This window comes from Lissotriton vulgaris, chromosome 4_1 (assembly GCF_964263255.1).
Source record: "Lissotriton vulgaris chromosome 4_1, aLisVul1.2, whole genome shotgun sequence".
Taxonomy (NCBI): domain Eukaryota; kingdom Metazoa; phylum Chordata; class Amphibia; order Caudata; family Salamandridae; genus Lissotriton; species Lissotriton vulgaris.
Window position 1 is genome coordinate 955390988 of NC_141691.1, and position 22491 is coordinate 955413478.

At 47.1% G+C, this 22491-nt stretch overlaps 1 protein-coding gene across 1 annotated transcript in view; it reads left to right on the forward strand.

The window, feature by feature from the left end:
- The window catches only part of LOC147722749 (cytochrome c oxidase subunit 4 isoform 1, mitochondrial-like), a 370649-nt gene that overhangs the window by 12168 nt on the left and 335990 nt on the right, over positions 1-22491 (forward strand). Inside the window, exon 2 of the mRNA XM_086966886.1 lies at positions 5772-5868. Coding sequence (XP_086823012.1) covers positions 5772-5868 — 97 coding nt within the window. The remainder of the gene's footprint in view (positions 1-5771; positions 5869-22491) is intronic.

The window sequence follows — 22491 nt, forward strand, 5'->3', positions numbered from 1 at the left end:
TAAAGGTCATGGCTACACATACTCTTTAACCAAGCTAAGAAGTCTCCTATGAGTAAGACATTCCCCTCCCGGGACAAATGGACCCCATCTTCAAGATACATATGATCCCCTCGAATACATCCATGTGGAATACAATGCAACTGGCCTGAACGAAACAACCTACTAAGTTTGTTATTAACTTTCTTTACCGACTGATTCAAAGCTGACACAGAGAGGGCCCACCGCCACACCTTTCTAGGAATCATGTGTGACCATGCAATCGTGCACCCCGGAACCCTTCTCGCTAACCAACTCACTGTGGATAAAATTGACTCGAGAAGTACTCGTCGACCAATGGTGACCAAATCATTGCCCCCGAGATGTACTATGATTACAGACGGCGGTGACCTAGTCCGCCCTAGTAGTCCCTCCATAAAAGTTTGAAACTGGTCAATACAGAGTCCGCCCCTTCCGTGGAAGGTCACCCTGCACCCGTATTCCCCAGCCACGTGAATCATGTCACCTGCTTTGAATACGTCCGCGGCTCGCCTCACGTATGAGTGGCCAACGACCCACACCACTCTTCCCTCAGCCGGTGATCTTTGACCGCTGGTCCCCAGGTGTCGGGTCAACTGCACAGTCCGCCCCGCAAAGCCTGCTCGCGAAACTGTAAACCAAACAGAAAACAAGAAGCGTGAGTGCATGACATTAGCTTCACAACATGTGCAACCGCACATACCTTTTATAACAATTCGAGGACCAACGCCCCAACTGTTTCACCTTTTCAACACTCAGACCCCTGGCTGTAGCCTCTGTAGCAGCCCCTATCCGGAAGGAATGGGTCCCAAAATCGCTCGGGTTCAAGCCCGCTGCTGCGATTGCCATTGTCAGCACCCGCTGGAACTGAAACCTAGTCAGTGGGGTGGCGTCGGTGTGCCTCAGCAAGCTTCCCCCCCATGATGCCGCCCTCTGCGCTAAATACTCCTCCACGCATTTTACCGGGCACATGGGAGACCCCGGAATCCGCTGGACTACTACACAGTCCCCGATCGCTCCCTGATCGGTCTTGGACCTGGCTATTGAGACTACCATCGTCTCGCCCTTAATTTGGATGTGTTCTCGACACAGACCTCCCCCCGTATCCTGCTTATTCCTCGCTACCAGTTCGCTCACCCGCATAGCCCCATGGAATGCTAATGCAAAAGCGGCCCGGAACAGCACTGTCTCTGATTGAGATGAACATGTTGCAGGGAGTACGGACATTAACAGGGACAACCTTTCTAGACCTATCGGGTGCCTCTCATCCACTCTACGACCCTCAAGGCGTTGCCACCCACGCAGAGCCTTCCGTACGAGAAAGGACGATGTGGGGTCCTGGATGCCATGAGCCTGCGCCATGAAGGCAATGGCGGCCCTGTGCCTATTGGCTGTTGCCAGTGTTCGGCCTGCCTGATGAAGTGATACCAGAAATTTCAGGACATACTCCTCCTGCCCCCAATACTCCCTCCTAGCTGAACCCAAAAATTCCCAATAGGAACGGAACGCCCCTTCATATGCCTTCCTTGTCCTGGGTGCTAGACTCTCTCCCACGAGGTTTTGTAATCCGGGGCACCGAGAGACCAGAGAGCTTCGGGGAATGGTGCCGCCACCAAGTCTGCTGAGGGCAGAAAACCCCGGAAGGCCTGCATGTGGGAACGAGAGAGTGCATCAGCCGCCTGGTTCAGTACCCCAGGCACGTGTCTTGCCCTAAAGTGGACGTTTAGTCTCATACACAGCAGGACAATTTCTTTCAGTAATCTCAGAATCCATTTGCAGCGTGCTGCCTGATTATTGATACATTCAACAACTGTCATATTATCAGACCAGAACACCACAGTGCGATCACGAAACCCTTCTGGCCATGTTTTCAAGGCCACCAGAATGGGGAACAGCTCAAGAAACCCAATGTTACCTGTGAGCCCACTATCGTGCCACCACGTCGGCCAAGTTCGTGCCGACCATTGATTACCAAAGATGGCGCCAAAGCCCACACTCCCTGCCGAGTCGGTCCACAACCCCAGCTCCTCGGAGGAAGCTGGCGGTTTGTTCCACACAACGCAACCGTTGAAATCCGCCAGAAATGCCAGCCATATGCGCATATCCTGGCGAACCTCTGCTGACAGTCGTGTGCGGTGGTGACCTTCTTTGAGGCCAACCATGGCTTGTGCGATAGAGCGGGAAAAGGGGCGAGCCATCGGTATCACTCTCAGGGCAAAGTTAAGCTGACCCACAGCCTGCTGCAACTGATGGAGAGTTCCTTTTTTCTCGCTGAGGCATACTTTAAGTGAGGCTATAAATTTCATTACCTTCTCCTTGGGCAAACGGAAGCACCCCTCTACCGAATCGAGCTCAATTCCCAGAAACTCGAGTGAAGTAGATGGCCCTACCGTTTTGCCTGGTGCCAGTGGCACGCCAAAACGTTCCACGAGATTACAGAATTCCCTCAAAGCCTGTGTACATTCAGTGTCCCCAGCTGCCCCCAGGAACAGAAAATCATCAAGGTAATGCATAACTTGCGTAAAGCCCGTGGCTCTGGTGAACGCCCATTGCAAAAAAGTACTGAACTTCTCAAAATACGCACACGAGATGGAGCATCCCATCAGCATACATTTATCCATGTAGTAGCGTCCTTGGAACACAAAACCTAAGAGATGCCGATCGTGTGGGTGTACCGGGAGCAACCGGAACGCTGACTCGATATCAGATTTAGCCATCAGCGCTCGGGGCCCCAAGCGATTCAACATGGCGACGGCCTCATCGAATGATGCATACCGCACCGAACAGACTCCCGGGTCAATCGCATCGTTCACCGAAAGACCCTTAGGAGCGGACAAATTGTGGATTAACCTGAACTCACCCGGGTCCTTTTTGGGGACTACTCCCAACGGTGAACAAACAAAGTTAACAACCGGCGGGTCTCCATATGGACCCGCAACCCGACCTCGGGCCACCTCCTTTGCAATCTTTGCCTTTACCACTGCCGAATTTTGTTGGACCGATAGTTGGTTCTTACACTGTGCTCCCCCCCCGAAAATCCCCCACCGGGATGCGGAAACCATATGAGAAACCGTCTCGCAACACCCCGGCAGAGGCATGATCAGGGTATTCGTTCAGCCAAGGGATCATTGCCATGATATCAACGGGAGTAGGTAACGGTGCCCTTTGGTCGATGTTAGACCTGTTTGGCCCCTTCTCTACCTCCTGTATCACCATTCTTGGCTCTGCACGAACTCTCGGGGTGTGACGACTGTCCGCACCCTGCACACTCATGCCTAAACTTGCAAGTCCCTTGTGGCCTAGTGCATTTGCCCCTGTTAAAGCTCCAACAAACCCCTTTTCTACCCGAGTTCTCGTTATTCCTTCTGTGCTGATCACTGTTGGCGCCCGCCCGAAAGGGCGCCGCCATAAAATGGCGGGAAGGCTCCGCCCCGTTCCCGCCGAAGGAGGACGACCTCGTCGTGTTCGGCATAACCTGCTTCTGCCAGGAAATGGAGTCGAAACAATCCCACGTCAGGGATGAGTCGTGCTCCTTGGCCTTACGCAATTTGTTATCATAACCCATCCACTGATTACCTTCATACGATTCATAAAATTCCATTATCCGTGTCTGGTAACAGGCTAATCCCGACAATACTTCAGGCCTACGTTCCCCCATGATTGCAGTGAACATTCCAAACGCTCTGGCCCAATTAGCGATCGTTTCATCTACCCTGAAACCTGCCATTTTTGCACGCCATACACTCGGATGTAACAACTCCTTCTGATTTCTAACATGCTCTATCTCATAGTGATCGGTCAACAGCGAAAACATGTTCACATATTTATCCGCCCAAATCCTTTCTTTCACATCCATCGGGATATGTTGAACCACCATTTCCCTCCTTGAGGGTAACGATCCCTCCCTCGCCATTGGCAATGGCTGCTTACCCGAACCAGTAGCTGGATCTGTTGTTGCTGCCTTCCCCGCGCTCGACGCCGGTTGTTCTGAGGGTTTCTGCAGGGAAACAAGAGGACAAGGCGCCTTCGCAGCATCTCTCGATTGCCGCAACTGCTTCATTATTAACCTGGCCTCCTCGGCCGTATCTCCCGGTGCCCCAGCACCCTCGTTGCTCTTGCCTAACCACGCCGCCAACTGGGCGGCCAGCTCGGGAGGCATATCCCCCTCGTTAACGGGTGTAACTACCACAGGGATCGGCTGCCCCTCGTTCGGGCTCGGAACTGGGGCCTCCACTGGACTGACCGGGCTTGCTGGAGGAGACTCGGGAACTGGGGCTTCCCCCCCTGCCGCCCTATTCCTGGCCCTTTTACCTCTCCCGGTAGGGACTACTCCCGGCAATGCTGGCCCGATGACTTTCTTCGGTCTACCTGTGCCATTCATTGCCGCCATCTGCTTCTTCATGTTCGCCATGTCTTTCACCAGCATGCGAAGCATTTGCTCCGTCCCCACCTTCTTTCCGACCTTCTTGCCAGGCATCGTTCACGGCTATCCGACTCGAGGTCCTGGATCCAAAGCTTCGGAATCACTGAAAGGAGAAACACAAAAATTACAAGTTTCAAAATTGGCTCCTTGTTCCGTCTCGGGCTCACGTGCAACGATGAGGTGCAGCTTCCAAGCACAGGAACAAGAGGATGCTTCCTTAGATTGTTGCTCTTTTATTCTTCCTCGGGAGGGCGTGTACCCTCCTCCGATCCGCCTACGGGGCGTGGCCAACGGTGTAGGTGTCTAGGACAACCCCTCTTGGGCGGGAAAAGGCGCGCCCGGGCTACGCCGCTTCGGGCATACCAGCCGAGACACGCCTCCCGCCCAAAATGGTTTTCCGGGGGGGTCAGGGCACCCTACCATACGTTCGGGGGGACCGAGTGGTCGCCCCTTTCCATTCTTGCAGCAATTTCGCCATATTCTGAGAAATTGGCCGAATGGCAAATTATCTTTTAGATTTCTCTGGTGGAAACTTGAGTAGTGCAGTAGTGTGTTGCGGTCTGTTTCTTTCGTGAATAATGAGGTAAAAATCAAACCATTCTCATATTTTATCCTCAAGTCTAGGAAATTAATTTTCTCTTTGCTGAATGTTAAAATGAACTGTATGTTTGGGTTTCTTTGATTTAGCCAGATATGAAACTCTTGTAATGTTTGTGATATTCCCCTCCAAAGAGCGTGTAGAGCAGGCGCATATGCCCGTTACACCCCAGCCGCACTTTCCATAATACGGTCCTAGAGTTTAGAATGCACTACAGCTTTTGGGCAGATTCGCATGAAGTTCATTTGGTCCCTTTCTGTAATGGCACAGATACATGAAACTTAAGTGAAATATTTCCTCATATATTCCCATTGTTTTGGAAGTGTTAGCTCAAGCAATTCCTTCTTATTTTTTCAGATTTATCCTACCCTGTGTATTCAACTTAATTGTTTCTTTTCTCATATTTTAAAGTATTCTATTTTTTTTATTTATAATATTTGCATATCATTTTATTTGTTCTGCAATTCACTTCCTCTTTGTACACTGCTTTGTTTTTACCATTGACCACCCAGTAGCCTCTTAGTCAAATTTATACCTATTTTTATAAAACACCAAATAGATCCATAGTTAACAGGCTAGTTTTAACTGGTTCATTGCCTTGAAGAAATCCCGTTCTATTGACAAAAGGTGATATAATGTGATATAATGTGCTGGAGAAGGACTTGTCCTCTGCCTTCCTGTCTTCCCACGTTCTAGACCATGACATTTCACCCCTTCTTCTTTGTCCTCTTACAGATGTCTCTCTCTCTTGCTTCCACCCTTCGAGGAATCAGGCTGCTGCCCAGGCGAGGCCTGTCTACCACCTGCTTTGTGCGTAATTCCAAAGGACACGGTAAGGAACAAAGAAGCTAATGTCAATGGGAAGATCTAAAAATGCTTAAAAGCAGCACAAAATGACAACACCCACCATGAAAATGTGGTTAAATGTCCCTCAAATTTCAACTACGGAGTAACTGCTTACCTTCCAGCAGTAGAAATAATAATGGGGCGACCCGGTGTCCCTCGGAACCTGGGTATAAGTGTTAAACAAAACAATTGGTTCTGTCGGGATTTTCAATTGCTTTTAAAAGTCCAAGAAGCATACAGTTTACCTGTAACACATATCACTGATTTAAGAGAAGGAGTAGCATGAATATAACACACACCAAGGTGAGGCTTCAATTATATATTTAGGGAAATATCAAATATTCAAGGCTGCCGCAATACACAAATTCGAATGCAATTTTTTTTAAGTGACTGGGGTGAAAAAGTGACATGTGGTGATCAGTGATATAGACAGTGCACTATATACATAACAAAAATGACCGTGCAATCAAGAAAGGAAAAAGGGGAATTTCTGTTTGTCCTTATGATTTTTTTCACATATGCTTCAGGATCCATTGAAAGGTTAAACTGTGATCATGAGCATTGTGCAGACATATATGGTGCGTCGACGTTTCGACCCCATAAGTTGCGCGATTTGTGAGAAGCGTCAAGGTGGGTCTTCTTCAGGACAGGAAGGGAGCCAAAACGCAGATTCTCATATATATCTGCGAGTGTGAAGGGCATCAGACTCAGGTCCGTATTTTCAGCCAGTGGTAGCCTCAAAGTATTTCTTTACAGATTTCTTTATTTAAAGACTTCCACCCGTCAGTTAGAGTCTGTGATGGTGGCCAGTCAGATGATTTACGTGATCTGGCAGCATGCGTTCATCCGGTTCTCGCCCATTGCAGTGGCCACTTAAAGCAAACCTCTCATGTGACAACGCCCTTGGGCCAAGTGGGTTGGCAATGGGCCATGTAAGATCCCTTCTTAGCATCCCTGTAGATAAAAAGAGGTTGCAGATGTTTCAGGCTGTCTTATGGAACTCCAGAGAAAAGGCACGTTCAGCAACTTTTTAACAGTGTCTTTAATTGCAGCTTTAGTCCTCCTTCTTCCTATTTCTCTTCTTGGTAGACAGTAATGTGGCAGGTCTGTACTATACTTTTTCCTAATGAAAATCGACTTATTGAGAAGAGATGACTGACAAAATTTGCTACTAGGGTTGAATGTGACATTCAGAAGAAAGGGGAGATAAGATGGAAAAAAAGCTAAATGAGGGAATGGCAGAGAGCATGAGCGGACAGGAAAAGCCAGGGCTTCAAGAGTTTTTTTATTAGGATTTGCTGCCTCAGATTTTTAGTCTCAATAGAGAGAGCTTGAGAAGATTCGCATTGGGAGGATCTCAGATTTTTTTGGGTGTCAGGTATTTCAGTCCAGTGAATCTAAATGCTCTAAAGACTAGTATAAGGATCTTAAAGAGGATCCCTTTGTGTACAGGTTACCGGTGTAAGGTTTTCAGAGCAGCAGAGATGGAACTCCGACTGGGGAGTTTTAGCACAAGTCTATCTGCTGCGTGTTTCACCATCTGGAGTTTGTGGAGTACTGGTTTAAGCTCCTGCGTAGAGACTGTTACAATAGTTCAGTCTAGGAGTGATGGGAACAAAATCAACTGTTTTCCTGGCAGCTAGTAGGACAAAGTCAAAATAAATTCTTAAAGACATAATTAAGTTGAAACACATTCCTGCCACTGCAAGAGATTGATGGTGGAAAAAGAGGTAGGTGTCAAATTATACTCCTAAGTTTCTTGAAACTTCTACTGTGGCGGAGGTGGGGGTCACAGAATTCGGCCACCATTGGGTTGGGGAGAAAGGATTAGATTTGCAGAATCGAAGTATCTCTGTTTTATCTGTATTGCATTTTAGATGGTTTGATTGCATCCACAGGATGACTTTGATGAGGCAGTTTTTAGGTTTTGCCTCGCGAAAAGATGCGCTCTGCGCATCTTTTTTGCGCAGGCAAAAACCTCTTGAGATCTATACGGGAGACAGGAACGGCCTCCGTCTTTCATTGGCTAGCTCCATAAATGGAGGCTAGCCATTGGAAGATGGGCCTGTCCGTCAATGCCGGACCAGATTCGGGGGCGTTCCCGAGAATTTTTGGCTTTTGGCTACGTCACGCGACGTCAGCCAAAAGCCGGGAACGCCCCCGAATCTGTTCCGGCATTGCCGGCACCCGCCTTCCTGCTCCGGTGAGGGGGCGTGAGTTCTGTGAAGACTTTGGAGGATTATGGCATCACCCGTCCGCAGTGGTCAAAGACAACCAACGGTACAAAGGTTACAGCGCTCACCCGGTTAACATTCGCACGTGCGCTCCCCTCTACCTTCTACAAGGTCTGTACCGGAGCAGTGTCGTGTGTTATCTGTGCAGGACAGAAGTACGAGCACCTGCGGTACGAGGCTGGTGTTTAATTACTACGCAGGTGCAGCCCAATTACTTCTCTGCAGTGTTGACGCCTTTCGTAAGGAGTGCACGTGTGCGCGATGCGACTGGTGGCTTTCTCTGGCTCACTACTTGTTTTCACCATCGTCTACTCTGTACCTGCCGGTTTGCTGAGGGGGACAGGTAAAAGTCACGAGATGTTAGGGGTAAGAGAGGAAGGTTCACCAACGTTTTTAGTTGAATGCCAGATCATATGTACTCCTAGCCGGCAAATTTCAGATTATTTATGTGTGACATTACCATTGTTTAGTTGTGATATTCCATGCTTTATGTGGTTCGCTATCTGCGAAACTTAACTGTGATTAAAACCATGCGAACCGCCCCTTTTAGAGCACCCCCAGTTTTTCCCCACTTAAAGCCCTGAGCACACCCACCATCATTCTTGTAACATAGTTCACACTGTCCCGAGATTGTGTGCTGTCTGTTTTTTGTTGTGCAGCATGCCATCTGCTACAGAGTAATACAGTGTGCCGTCTGGTACAGCATGTTTCTTCTTAGTACTAGTATGTACGATATAAACCAGTGGACAGTCTTGTTTTTCTATGTCAAGGTTAGTATCGGGTCGACAGCCCCTCGCTCCCGTGAGGGAATCGCGCCGGCCCCCTCCTTTCTCCCCTCCCCCTGCTGCCATCGAAGGCGACACGCGCTTGTACTTGTTTTTTATGGGCGTGCAGCTTGTTTTATTGGCAGGTGAAATAATGACAGCTGCACGTCTCGTTGCACACAGCTCACCTAACTCGTAAAATCTGCACTCTTCCTGGGAAAAACATCTTGCCTCTCTTATATCTCTTTGAAGCAGATTCACCTGCAGACGATCTCTGGGTTTGAAAAACTTACCTTCATGGTGTCTGCGTGGATTCGACGACTTCAAGATAAACACCTCTACCCTTGTGTGTCCCCACTGTGCTGTTGCATGCTCACGTCACCCGGTAGCAGTCACAAACCCCGCCATATGTTTTCTATTTTGTAGGTTACCACTGGTGCAAACATGGGGATTACACATACAAATCTTTATTTAAAGCACAGTGTGTGCCTTTAAAGATCGCCTTTAAAGATTTTGCCGTGTGTGCCTACACGTGAAGGAGCTACTATTAATTCCCCGGGGGCTGCTCCTTTCACCCAGTGACCCGCTCTGGCTTTCAGCACGGCCCGTGAATAAGCTACTATTTATTCCCCAGGGGCTGTAGGGCTCCTCCTTTCACCTAGTGACCCGCTCTGGCTTTCAGTACGGCCCGTGAATAAGCTACTATTAATTACCCAGGGGCTGTAGGGCTCCTCCTTTCACCCAGTGACCCGCTCTGGCTTTTAGCACTGCCCGTGAAGAAGCTACTATTTATTCCCCGGGGGCTGTAGGGCTCCTCCTTTCACCCAGTGACCCGCTCTGGCTTTCAGCACTGCCCGTGAAGAAGCTACTATTTATTCCCCGGGTGCTGTGGGGCTCCCCCTGTCTCCCAGTGACCTGCTCCTAATTAGCAACAATGCCGGGCGCATTTGTTTGTTTTTTCGCATACTAAATAATGTTGCCGCGCGTGCCTACACGTTACATAATGTGTACAATAATGTTGAAGTGTATTATTTTCCCTTGAGAGATATTTTGGTATCTCGCATCTTTGATAGCATACCAAATAATTAACTTGCGCCACGACTCGCACCTGAAACTACACCAGTTAGAAAGTCGGGCCAGAAGTCAAAGTCGACCGTAAACGGAGGCAGGCCACGGAATTGCTGCTCTCGCTGCCTATCCTGGAATGAGGTATAATCTAAAAGTTGATAATGCTGCCTACTAAAAATATACTTTTACACTACTTAGCGTACCGCACGTTTATGATGACATTTATTCTGAACAGACTGCCACACTGCAGTCTCTGCTCACTGTACTACTTCGTTTTCAGCGTTGTTCAGACGCACTAACTCCTTTTTAGGTTTTGCCTGGCGAAAAGATGCGCTTCTGCGCATCTTTTTCGCGCAGGCGAAAACCTCTTGAGTTGTATACGGGAGACAGGAACGGCCTCCGTCTTTCATTGGCTAGCTCCATAAATGGAGGCTAGCCATTGGAAGACGGGCCTGTCCGTCAATGCCGGACCAGATTCGGGGGCGTTCCCGAGAATTTTTGGCTTTTGGCTACGTCACGCGACGTCAGCCAAAAGCCGGGAACGCCCCCGAATCTGTTCCGGCATTGCCGGCACCCGCCTTCCTGCTCCGGTGCCTCCCGCCGTCCGTGTCCTCTCCCGCCCCCCTCCCCCCGTCCCTCTCGTGTTTCCGAGCTCCGACGGCCCTGAAAATCTTGTTGGAAAAGTGCCACAGTATGTGTAAACACAACAGCACCGATCTCTTTGGCAAACGGAGCAACTCTGCTACATTACCTTCTTATTACGTCATCTCACGCCTGCTGAAAATATTGTGCAAGCCTTTATAAGGTGATTATAGTCTCCCACATAGAATAAAGCAGAAATTAAGAGTGGGTGTTTATTTACTCCACAGCTGGGGTTCAGTACAGGAAAGCAGGATTCCACCTGTGTATTACCGCACATTCAACACTTTAAAGCTGGCCTTGAATCTGATTTATAATGAACTACTGGCGACGTGTTGGCACAGTTTACAAGCTGCGTAATGGTGTGTTTAATTCCACAGTATAGATTTCAGACACCCCGTCAGGCTATCACATGTAATCACATGGATTTTTATGAAATTATGGGGAGCTCGAAGATGTATTCTGGATGGAAAAACACAGTTCCCTAAAACATGGATTTAGTAGGTTCTTACAGTCACTTCCTATGACTGCCCGTCAACCTTAATGTGGTCCCCACCCTATCCCAGGGGCCAGTCCATCCAGCCAGGGCAGACTGCAAATTGTTGCTGGCTCTTCAGAGCTGTTGCTGCAGCAGAAGACACCAAATATTCCAGCTATGCTGAACTCCGGCACGAAGAGGAGCACGAGGCACATCTGGGGACGCTTAATTCCCACCCAATTCTGCGGTGTGACCTCTGTGGACAGTGTGTAAGCTCTTCCCTCGCACAGAAATAATTTCATTCATTTTCGGGGCTTGTTTTCGTAACCGGAGACATGTCAGGGCCTTCCACCTCCAGAGTGATTTAACAGCTTGTGCGTCAAAAAACCCAACCCGAGAGGACAGCCACGCTAAAATATTATTAATCACGCAGCCTGCACCTCCTCTGGGAGCCCCTGGAAGAGCGGCGGGGATGGGGGTTTCATCTGCCCTCACTTCCAGGTTACTGTCGGTGCCACACATATATACTCCCTTTCCTGAGCGCAAGCACGTCTGCGGGAAAATATCTGCCTCTCTGAACCTGAATGGCAGACGTTTGACATCCGCACACGGTGACCTTCACTGAGCATGGGGCGTTGCGCAAGTGGTACCCAGACTACAGGCACTCGTACGCATCTTTAAATCAAGGGAGGCGAGTGGAAGCCATGCTCTGTAAGTGACGTCCTGGCTCTTGGCATAGTGATAGTCAAATTATCGCCGCCCTAAGCAGCAGTGCCTCCTACTAAGACATCTATACCTTGATCTTCATCCAGGAGTGCGTACCATAAATATCACAACTGGTCAATTGCCACCGAGGTGCCCAGAAACGGGGCCTGGTATGGTGTATAATCAGGGTGAGCAGGCGTCCCGTGTTTGCCGGGGCCGTCCCGTTCAGAGTGCAGATTGAGAGTGCAGATTGAGAGTGCAGATTGAGAGTGCAGATTGAGAGTGCAGATTCAGAGTGCAGATTCAGAGTGCAGAGTGCAGATTCAGAGTGCAGATTGTGTGGGTGACTCTATGTGTGTGTGGGTGGCTTTGCGTGTGTGGCTCTGTGTGGGTGTAAAATGCAAGAGGTCATGCATTTGCGAGCGATTAAGCTATTGGCATTGTAAATGACAATGCCATTTATTTATGTTTTAAAAAAAACACATAAATAAAAATAATGTCAAGAGCAATGCCAATAGCTCTAACTTTAACAAAGGCAAAACCATTGCATTGTAAATGCTTGTTTAAGTTTACTTCTGAGCCAAATGACCCATTGTCCAGCAACAGAATCAGCTGTGTATCATCAATGTATGATGAGGTGGCTATTCCGAAAGAAGCTATCAGGGAGTTAAAGGGGGCCATGTATATATTGAGTAGTGCAGGACTGAGAGATGAGCCCCGCAGAACTCCTGATGCTATTGATCTTTCTGTTGAGGTAAAAAGTCCAGGTGTGACTTCTTGTCTGTGACCGGTTAAAAAAGATTTGATTGAGGCCAGAGCCTTATGAGAAATGTCACGGTCCTTGATTCGTTGAAGGAGCATTGAGTATGAAATGGTGTCAAACGCGGTGGAGAGATCAAGTAAATTCAACACCGCATTATTTCCCGCATCCAATGTCAGTTTTAAGGTGTCCGACACTTCTAGCAGGGCTGATTCTGTGGAATGTTAGAGACAAAAGCAGGATTGCAGGGGATGAAGCGCATTGGAGTTTTCCAAAAAGTAAACTAATTGGCCATTAACAAGTTTCTCACACATTTTGGTTAATGCAGGGAGTAGAGAAATGGGCCGGGGTTAGACAGTAAGAGCTTTGTTTTTCTAGGGGTTTCACGATCGGTAGTATCTGGTCTGAGGGGACCTCCACCATTGATATGGAGGTGTTGGGAATGGTATTAGTAAAAGGGTTGGGTATGTTAACAACCTTATGTAGTATGGCGGGGGACAGGGGGTAATTGGGGGAGCCAGATTTACATGAGCGGTTGGCCTGTCATGACTATGACAGTGTAATCTCCTGAAAGGATGCCAAGATTGGTGTCCCTGCCACTAAGGGGGTATCTAATAAAACCTGGTCAGAAGGGGGCATGGTGGTTGGAAAGCCCATTTGAATGGCCTGTATTTTCTCTTCAAAGAAAGAAGAGATCTGATTGCATGGAGCTTGGTAAGAGGGAATGTCGCTAGCCAGTGCCTTTGGTTGTAAAAAAGATTTTGAGATGTTAAAAATATTTTTAGGATCAAACTGGGCCTCTACAGTCCTATTTTTCTTTAACCCGTTCCGTGCTCGCGTTGGCCGACACAGCCCCGCCCACCCTTCAGAATGCCCGCACCGCGGCGAAATGTCCGCCGCGGTAAACAGGTTAACTATTATCTCCAATGTGTATTCGGTGATGCCATCAAGGGTCCTGTAGCGGGAATTCCGTTCTCCTACAGAACTGTGCATAGAGACCTGGAACCTCTGTGAATTAGGATGGCCCAAAACTCACCTCAGTACCCAAAATCCCCTTACCGAGCTAGTTACAGTGTCTCATTGGTCATAACAAACTCCCAATGTTTAGACAAACCAGAACATGAACTTGAAATACCTCAGGTATCGTGGAACACATGAACACTCTTTCGCTATATAATCATTTCAAACCAGAACTTGGAGTAAATGAGGACACATGCATATTTGAAATATTTATTTACCAATGCAGGGTTCTCAAACGCAGTATCTTATATAACACAAGCAAACATATTATAAGAAACAAAGTTATCAGCATAATTACTAGTCCATAGAAAGCGAATGGTGACAGCATGCTAGGATGCTGTAATGAATAGGAATTAACAGTGGAGAAGTGTGGCTCACTGGTTAGAGGAGGCAGACCCGGACGCTGAGATCAGACCCGGGACCAGGGTTCAATTCCTGACGCGGCAGGGTCTTGAGCCCAAAATGTCCACGGACTCGGTAATTCTCGCTTCGGTGCCTACTCGAATCACAGGTTCACACCCTGCAACTCTGGGCAATAGCTTGCTTAATCTCCACTACGGCCCCCCGCGGCGGGATGCCTGGCTTTCATCTTGGGGATACCCAGTAGGGACTATCTCACAGGGAAAAACCAGGACGGGTTCCCAATGCAAAGCGCTTTGAGACCTGGCGGTGATATTGCGCTATATAAAAACCCATCCATCCAACAATACCTAATTCTCACCCTCCCTATTTAGCATAGTATTTTATATCTATGAAGGTCTCATTTGGGTTTTTAGCTGGGCGGGCCCATACCTCAAAATCTCAGTGGCAGAGGATCACATCATCTTCCACCAGCTCTCTGCATGCGAAGCACCATCAAGTGTGTTACATGTGTTTTCAGCAAAGCAATATAAAACCCGCTTCGAGCCAGATTCTGGCAGCAGCTGCATTTATGTTATGTCTAGAAAGGTGCGAAGATCAGACTTCACAACAACACTGTGTCGAGTTATCCGTGGAAGCTTCAGCACTCACTGTGCAGACAGTGTACCGAGCAAAGTTGATATCAGAGCAATAACATATTATTTCCCAAGTAAATCACAACGCTCTTCTAGGTTGAAAGCTAAAATACCAATTATGTGTTGTGTGGAAAAGTGAAGCAAAAGGAAAAATGGCGTTCAAACATTTAACAAGCTCATGCTAACTTAACACCGTATATAGAAAAGAAGCAGCTATATGACCCCCCCCCCCCCAATGATCCGAGCACGGTCAAAAGTAATGTAAGGCTAGACCAGAATAGGGGCATAACCATGAAAGCAAAGTTCAATAATAATGAGCTGAGGTAATATTCAAAAGCTAATGCAATGGCCTTACAGCGGCCAAAAATAAAAAGTCTTTAAACGTAGTAAATCAAGGCCCAAATTCAACCATTTCAATAGGGTCGGGGCTTGACCAAAGTGTATGTACGCAAAAGTACCTTTTTGTAATTTAAAAAAAAAAAACAATCAGGAATGTGCAAGTTGCAAAACTCCCGAAGGTCCCTCAGGACAGGACTGAATATGCAAAATATGCAGCACAGCCTCCAGCAAGAAATCACTGTCATCATCCGAAAACAGTTCAGCCATCCAATCAAGTAGTGGGAAAGAACATACGTGCTGATCCAGCACTGGATCCTCTAGTAACATCAGAGGACAACTCGGTGGGTTCTCAAGAAAGCTCTGTGCCAAGAATTCATGCGCTGCTTCCAGGATGTCCCAACGACCCATTAGTCCATGCATCGCTGCCAAGGCCATAATCCTGTCGCCAGAACAAACCAACTCGTGAGCAACTACGGGGCTCATCAGATGATTAAAATCGACGTCAGGAGACACCGTCTTGCAAAGACACAAATCAAGGGCCCAGTCAAAATCGCAGCTCAGGCAATGAAACACAGGCTGGACACAAGTAAAATAGGAAAATCGAAACGATAATCCAAACGCCTTGCTTAAAGTCGCAAGCGGCAGAGTGCCATAGTAATCAAGCATCCGGTTGCAAAACACCGACAGGAGGGGCTGTTCGGCCACTAACGCAGGATGGGCATCCATGTTTAATAAAACAAAATATCACCAAAACGCCTGCAGCTAATGCTAGCAAAACTGGGAAGCCACCAAACAGGCTTGAAAACAAAGAATGAAAGAAAGCAGGGATGACTCCAAATATTTTCTCGAAGGAAGTCACAAGACCACTGCTAACTATTTAAAAAAAAATGAGCGAGGCCAGACGTGGAGGAGGCATTAAAGATTTGATGAACCAGCTCGCTGAAATGTAACGGCAAATCAGTATTTAAAAGCGCCTGCACCTCTGTGCGTGTGTTAGCAATGTGAAGGACAAATGTTTCTCGGGCCGAACTCAGGGCCACTTCTTTTTGAGACAAAAGGACTCTTATTCTACTCATACCATTGAACTCTACCTTCAAGGTTGGGATTGCGGCCAGATGGAAACCTCAGAGTTCCCATGTGTAGGAGGATACAGAACGTTTTTGCAACAGACCACACGTTCTGATACAGTTACCACATAAGCGATTCCTTTAATTAACCCACAACATTCTTCGTTATTCAACAGTAAATAACTACCGTTTGAGGTAATATGAATTTTTATGGTCAATTGTGTCCCCTATCGTAGACCCCAACGGCTCCATGTGCGTGCTTCTAGTACATGTAAGTTCCCTCCACAACCAGCTATGAAGACGCAAATACATTTGCGTCCAACGTTAACATGTCCTCTTTCAGATCCACCATGAATGGGTCCGATATTCCGTTCCTAAGTGTGCCTTGCCAACGTCTTTACAAGGTGCACTTTCATGTTTTTCTGGCCCTGGCGAGTTGGGCCTTGTTCTCTGACATTCAAGCTTTCTTCTACCTTCTGCCTCTGGAAGCTGCAGCCTGAACCTGCATCTGTATCCATGACCTTTCACTCACTTCCTGCGCGGCTAGCGGTGCCTGGCTCAGCCTGCCGGCCTGCCAAGACTGTATTCAGCCTTCAAGTTATCTGCTCCCCTCCTCGAAAAATACATTCCTGTCTAGTAGTTTAGGTAAACATCCTTCCCAGCTGCAGAGCAAAGGGCCCGGCCTTTCTGTCTCCATGCAAGTTAATCATAGCCTCCGTTACCATGGTAGGCCCATGGCCCCTTGTTTTACACGTAGACACGCAGTCGCATATGCACGCATTAGCAGTCAGTATAGAATAGCCTCTGCCCGAGAGACCTTTCCTTCTAGATAATACAGTTCCTCAAACACAAGATATTAGATATGATTTGGGATTAGGTTGTTCTGACACTCCAGACTTCTGTCTCCACATGTAGGGCTAGATGTCAAGTCCCCTTCACCCTCCAGTTGCACGTCAATCATACGTCATGCTGCTGCGCGCGCATCTCTGCCACATGTTTTTGCTGACTCTGCAAGATCCTTCTAGGGATCCACCCACTTATGACACCTTTATGTGACGTTTCCAGCACACACCTCCGTGTACGCCCTAGTGCACGCCTTTTTGTTACGTATTTCTGTTCTTATCTCGTTTCTCTCAGCTGTTACGCCTTCTGCATTCAATATTACTGTATGAAATGACTATATATATGATTTCCTGTTAATAAATCATTGTACATGTCCATTGCAATTCCTACCCTGAACCCTCGTGGCGATGGGTCATGCTACCTGGTTCGAACCAATTCCTTTTTAAGGAATAAAACCCCTTTTAAAACCTCAGATGCCACGGACTCTGCCTTCTTATTTTGACTGAGTTATTCTTATTGAACTTTACCGCATAAATTCCGTATAGGTAATTAAAATTTACCACATAATTGGCGCCCGAACAGGGACACCTCCCCCACCCCACGCGCCGGCGGTGCGTTGCAGGCCCGGTCCCCTGCCACAGCGCTGACGGACAATTACGCGTACCCGCAGGATTTCTTGTATCTCCCTCAGGCCAACGGAGGTGACTGAGGCTGCGATCGACACCCAGACGAGGCGGTGAGGAGTGCGGAGGATCCCGACCAGAGCCTAGCTGAGAGAGCAAAGTCCGAGGTATCCGGAGGCCCACCAGTTCCGAAGTTCCGAAGTGCTTACGTCACGAGTCGAGTCCAGTCGAGTCCAGTCCAGTGTCGAGTTTCCGAGGCCTTCTGTTCCGTGCTTCCCGGTGAGTACCGTTGCTGGGGACGCATCTAGACGAGCGCATTAATTTGTGCCGGTCAAGACGGGTTTGGGTACACAGACCCGGTCTGCACTGTTTGGCGGTGTATCTGTACTGTTTAGCAGTATATCCAGTATGAAATTAGCTAGTTTTATTCTAATCATTATTGTTCGCTCTGAAATGTTTTAGCATGTTTTAATGTCGTGGTATGAGTGATTGTTCGATCTGCATTATTGTGTTTACTGTATTAGTTGTGTCCAAGTTCGAGTAAGTATCAAGCTCAGAGTAGCACGGCTGAAACATGCCGCTGTTCTCCAAACTAAGACAGATAGGAACTAGAAAAGGGATTCTAGAAGAAGCAGTGCCTGTTCCACCTCGGGACACTCCAGGGCACTTTATGTACCACAAACACGGCCTAGATGCTGTATTATATCTCGATTTGTGGGTCGACTATACTAAAGATTTAGCAGAGAATCAAAGATGGCCCGCTACTGGGACATGGGATGCCGAGTGCATCATGAGAGTAGAAGAAGCATTATGGAAAAAGAAAGCTAGACAGTCACAGAAAGACGCCATTGAACTATGGCGTAAAGAATCGCACAGGCGCACAGAGAAAGCAGTCAGAAAAACAGAAAAACATAAAGAGGATTCAGACAAAGCCCAAGAAAACGTATTAGTTGAGGAGGGGATACGAGTAAAAACAGAACAAGTAGACCGAGAACGAAACACTCTTATGAATGGTATGTATCCTCTACTGACCGAGGGTTTACCTAAGGCCACTCCGGAAATACCGAAGGATCTGCCCCTCCCCTGCTCCCGACTAAAGTACATCACAAGACCACAAAAGACATATTCCTTTCTTCCTATTTAGACGACGTAGCTCCCACATATGTAGATAGACGTGTTCAAACACCACCCGCTGATGGTACTCCACCCCGAAATCATGTACTCCCACCTCCGCAACGAACTCCTCCTCCCGTTCCACATCCTGCACCTGTTCTCCCAACCCTTCCTGCACCTCTTCTTCCGATCATTCATCCATTAAATCCTTTTGGTCCTGGCACCTCGGGAGGTGCGACAGGTTTTCAAACGCCACCACAAGCACATAGACTGACTTATAGGGATTTAGCGCAACAGCGTACACCTCAATCAGCCGATTATGACATACTTAAAGAACGTCTCACAGACTGTAGATATGATCCAGTACCCGGTAAAGACGACAGAATGATGCTCGCATCAGTACGATTACGACGAGTTACAAACTTTTTATTGTTACTACCAGGAATGGTTGATCATCTAGACAGAATATATAATTTTGTCCAAACGGGGGAGGGCCCTGAAAGTATTGGCAAGGCCATGGCTTACCAGAAAGTGGACACTCAAGGCAAGATATTACGATTTTTTATAAACTGCCTAATAAGAGAACAAGATAGGCCTGGTGTAGACCAGGAAGAAATGAAAGCACTTAATAGATGGGGTCAGAATATAGCCAATGGAAAACATGATAAACAGAATTGCATAGAAAATATGTATCGAAGGATCCGGAAGGTAGTGGAACAGATACACGAAAGAAGACAGTCTGCACCAGAAATAGATTCAGATAAGAATGAATTATCGGAGGAGGAGGAACAGCCAGAAACGGCAACAGGACAATTACAATTACCAGCTAGAGAAATGATAGCATATGTAGGTAAGGGAAGACCCTATAATAACTCAATGCGTCCGGTTCGTCCGGAAAGTAAAAGAATTTTTCAAGCTGCCATGTCAAATCCAAAGACTCCCGAACATCTATTCCAGGCTGCTGATAGAATACTTCAAGAACGCATGGGGTACCATGTACTCAATTCCATGGATGAACAAGAATTGGCCAGGTCAGCCATACAATGGACTGACGATCCTGACAAATATAGTGATGATGGTTTAGCGCAGACCTTTTTAAACCTTTCCCCTGATGAACAGAAATTAGCTGGTATATATATGGTTCAGCATCTCCTTACATTATTCAAAGGCCAACATTCTGATCCAGGTCCCTTACCGGATATTTTAATAGAACTACTCTCGCCACAATGGAGAGGTCTAGGTACCGACTTGATTAAAGTAATTCTAGAACATCGACACAGGTATAATACTTTTCTGAATACACGGTTTGTTCCAGCTCCACCCGTAGAAAGAAAAATGTATTACATAGACAGACAGAACCCCTTGCGAGAAGTGCATCCAGTCCAGAATGCTGATAATACCTTTAGACGCATGTTCGTGTACACGCCCATAACTAAAATGGAACTGTTAGAAATGAAGAAATTAGTGCCCAGTCACGATAAAGACCCAGCAGGTTTCCACCGCGAAATCAAAGACATGTTACTCATGGGGGATTATACCTATCCCGACATTATGAAAATATTAAAAGTGTTAATGCCTGCCGGTATTTACGAGAAACTCAAAGAAAAAGATTGGGAGGTGGGGGAACAAAAGATTGATTGGGCTGCATTAGAAGACGAAGAAAAGACTCGTACCCCAGGAACAGGGCTTGGGGACAAATCTAAAGCATTACCAGGATTGTTAGTGCAAGTATGGCCACGTTTATTAGCAACCAAAAAGGAGGACTGGGATGCAATCTCAGCCTGTAAACAGAAACCCGATGAAGACACTAGCGATTTTTATTCTCGATTTGAGAAATGTTTTGGTATTAATAGTGGCCTGAAAGCAAGTAGCGAGTCATATCCACATCTTTTCGTAACAAAACTAGTCGAGAATTCCCTGCCCCAAGTCAAGAATCGTGTACAGAAAGTCGAGAGCACATGGCAAGCGAATACGCCTTCACAAATGTTACAAATGTTACAGTACCACCAGAATAGAATTAGAGAAGAACATGAACACGAACAGAGACGCATGAAAGACACGAAAATGAAAATGTTAGTTGCTCAGTCAGTTCCAGCTGACGGTCAGAAAAAGGGCACGACACAGTCTAATACTTCAGCAGCTCCTGTTAAAGGGACATGCAACTATTGTAAACAGCCAGGTCACTATATAAACGATTGTGCAGTTTTGAAACATAATATACTTACTGGAAAAACTAAAGAGAGACCGCGTCCTCCTAGACAGGACCAGGTCCAACAACAAGTACCACAGAATATACAGCCTATGCAAGCCTCACAACAGACAGTACAGACAGTAGCGGTACCACAGCCCCAACCGATTGCTGCAACTCAACACGCATCACAACAGATGTACCAGTATGCCCAGACTGATTATCCCGATTATCAGCGATACACATGAAACAGCCTAGAGAGGGAAGTTGGCTTGCCTCTTATTGAGGTTCCTGTAGATCAAGAGGGTCCTTATGTACACAGTCAAGTATTAGGGAAAGACAGAAAGTTTCTAATTGATACAGGGGCAAGCCGAACAACGATAAGTCACGACGAGGTCCCAGGGGCACCCCTCTCAGGCTCACAGAATGTTTCCCTTGGTTTTTCAGGCAAGCCTATTATTAATGAAGTATCGCAACCACTTCCCCTTGCAGTTGGTCCATTAACACGTACTACAGATTTATTGCTTACAAAATCATGTCCAGAAAACTTGTTAGGTATCAAGACTCTGAAAGCTCTAGGAGCTGTTATTTGCTGTTCTCCGGAAGGAGTACGATTGTTTCTACGTGACTTTAAAGGTCACTATGTTTTGAGAGATATTGATCCCAGATTACAGAATGTTCCTGCACACTTATGGGCACAAGGCCCCACTGATGTAGGTTGTATGCACATTACACCGTATCGAGTCACACTCAAGCCAGGTGTCGTATTACCACGAATTCGACAATACAAGTTACCCCCAGATGCTGTAGTGGCTTTACTGAAAATCATTGAAGAGCTCATTGCACAAGGAGTGGTTGTAGAAACCAACTCGAATTTATGTAATTCCCCCATCATTCCGATTCTTAAACGTACAGATCCCAATGCACCACCAGTTTACCGATTAGTTATTGATTTGCGCGAATTGAATAGATGCATTGTACCGCAGTACCCTGTGGTCCCAGATATCTCATCTCTATTGACAGCTATTGATTCTGAGGCAACGTTCTTTACTGTTATTGATCTAAAGAACGCCTTCTTTAGTGTCCCTATTGATCCGGAAAGCCAATACCTTTTCGGATTCTGTCTAAATGGACGAAGCTTCAAATTTGCACGCGCACCTCAAGGATTCACAGAAAGCCCCAGCATCTATAGCCAAGCATTGAAAAGACAACTCGACTGTATTCACATGCCTGAAAACACTGCCCTACTCCAGTATGTCGATGATCTACTGATCACCGCCCGAAGTGAACCTGAATGTGAATTGGCTTCACTGACGGTTTTACATTTCCTGGCTGACAAGGGGCACAAGGTGTCCCCTTCGAAGCTGCAATTCTGTGTTCAGCAAGTTGTGTACCTTGGGCACTTGCTGTCCAAATGGGGGAGACAGCTAACACCAGACCGCATCCAGTTAATTGCAAACATGTTACCACCCAAGACACAAAAGGAGGTGCGGGCTTTTATAGGCCTCACTTCTTACTGCAGACAATGGATCCCTCAGTATGCATTTCTAGCAAAACCACTCATTCAGTTAACAACTCAGGAGGCAGCGTCTTCGACTGTCCTCCCTTGGACTCAGGAACATACACAAGCTTTTGATGACTTGAAGAAAGCCTTATGCCAAGCACCAGTTTTAGCGACACCATGCTACAGTAAGCCTTTTACACTTTTTGTCACAGAACGTGAAGGTACTGCATTGTCGGTACTCACGCAGGATCAAGCAGGTTCACACAAAC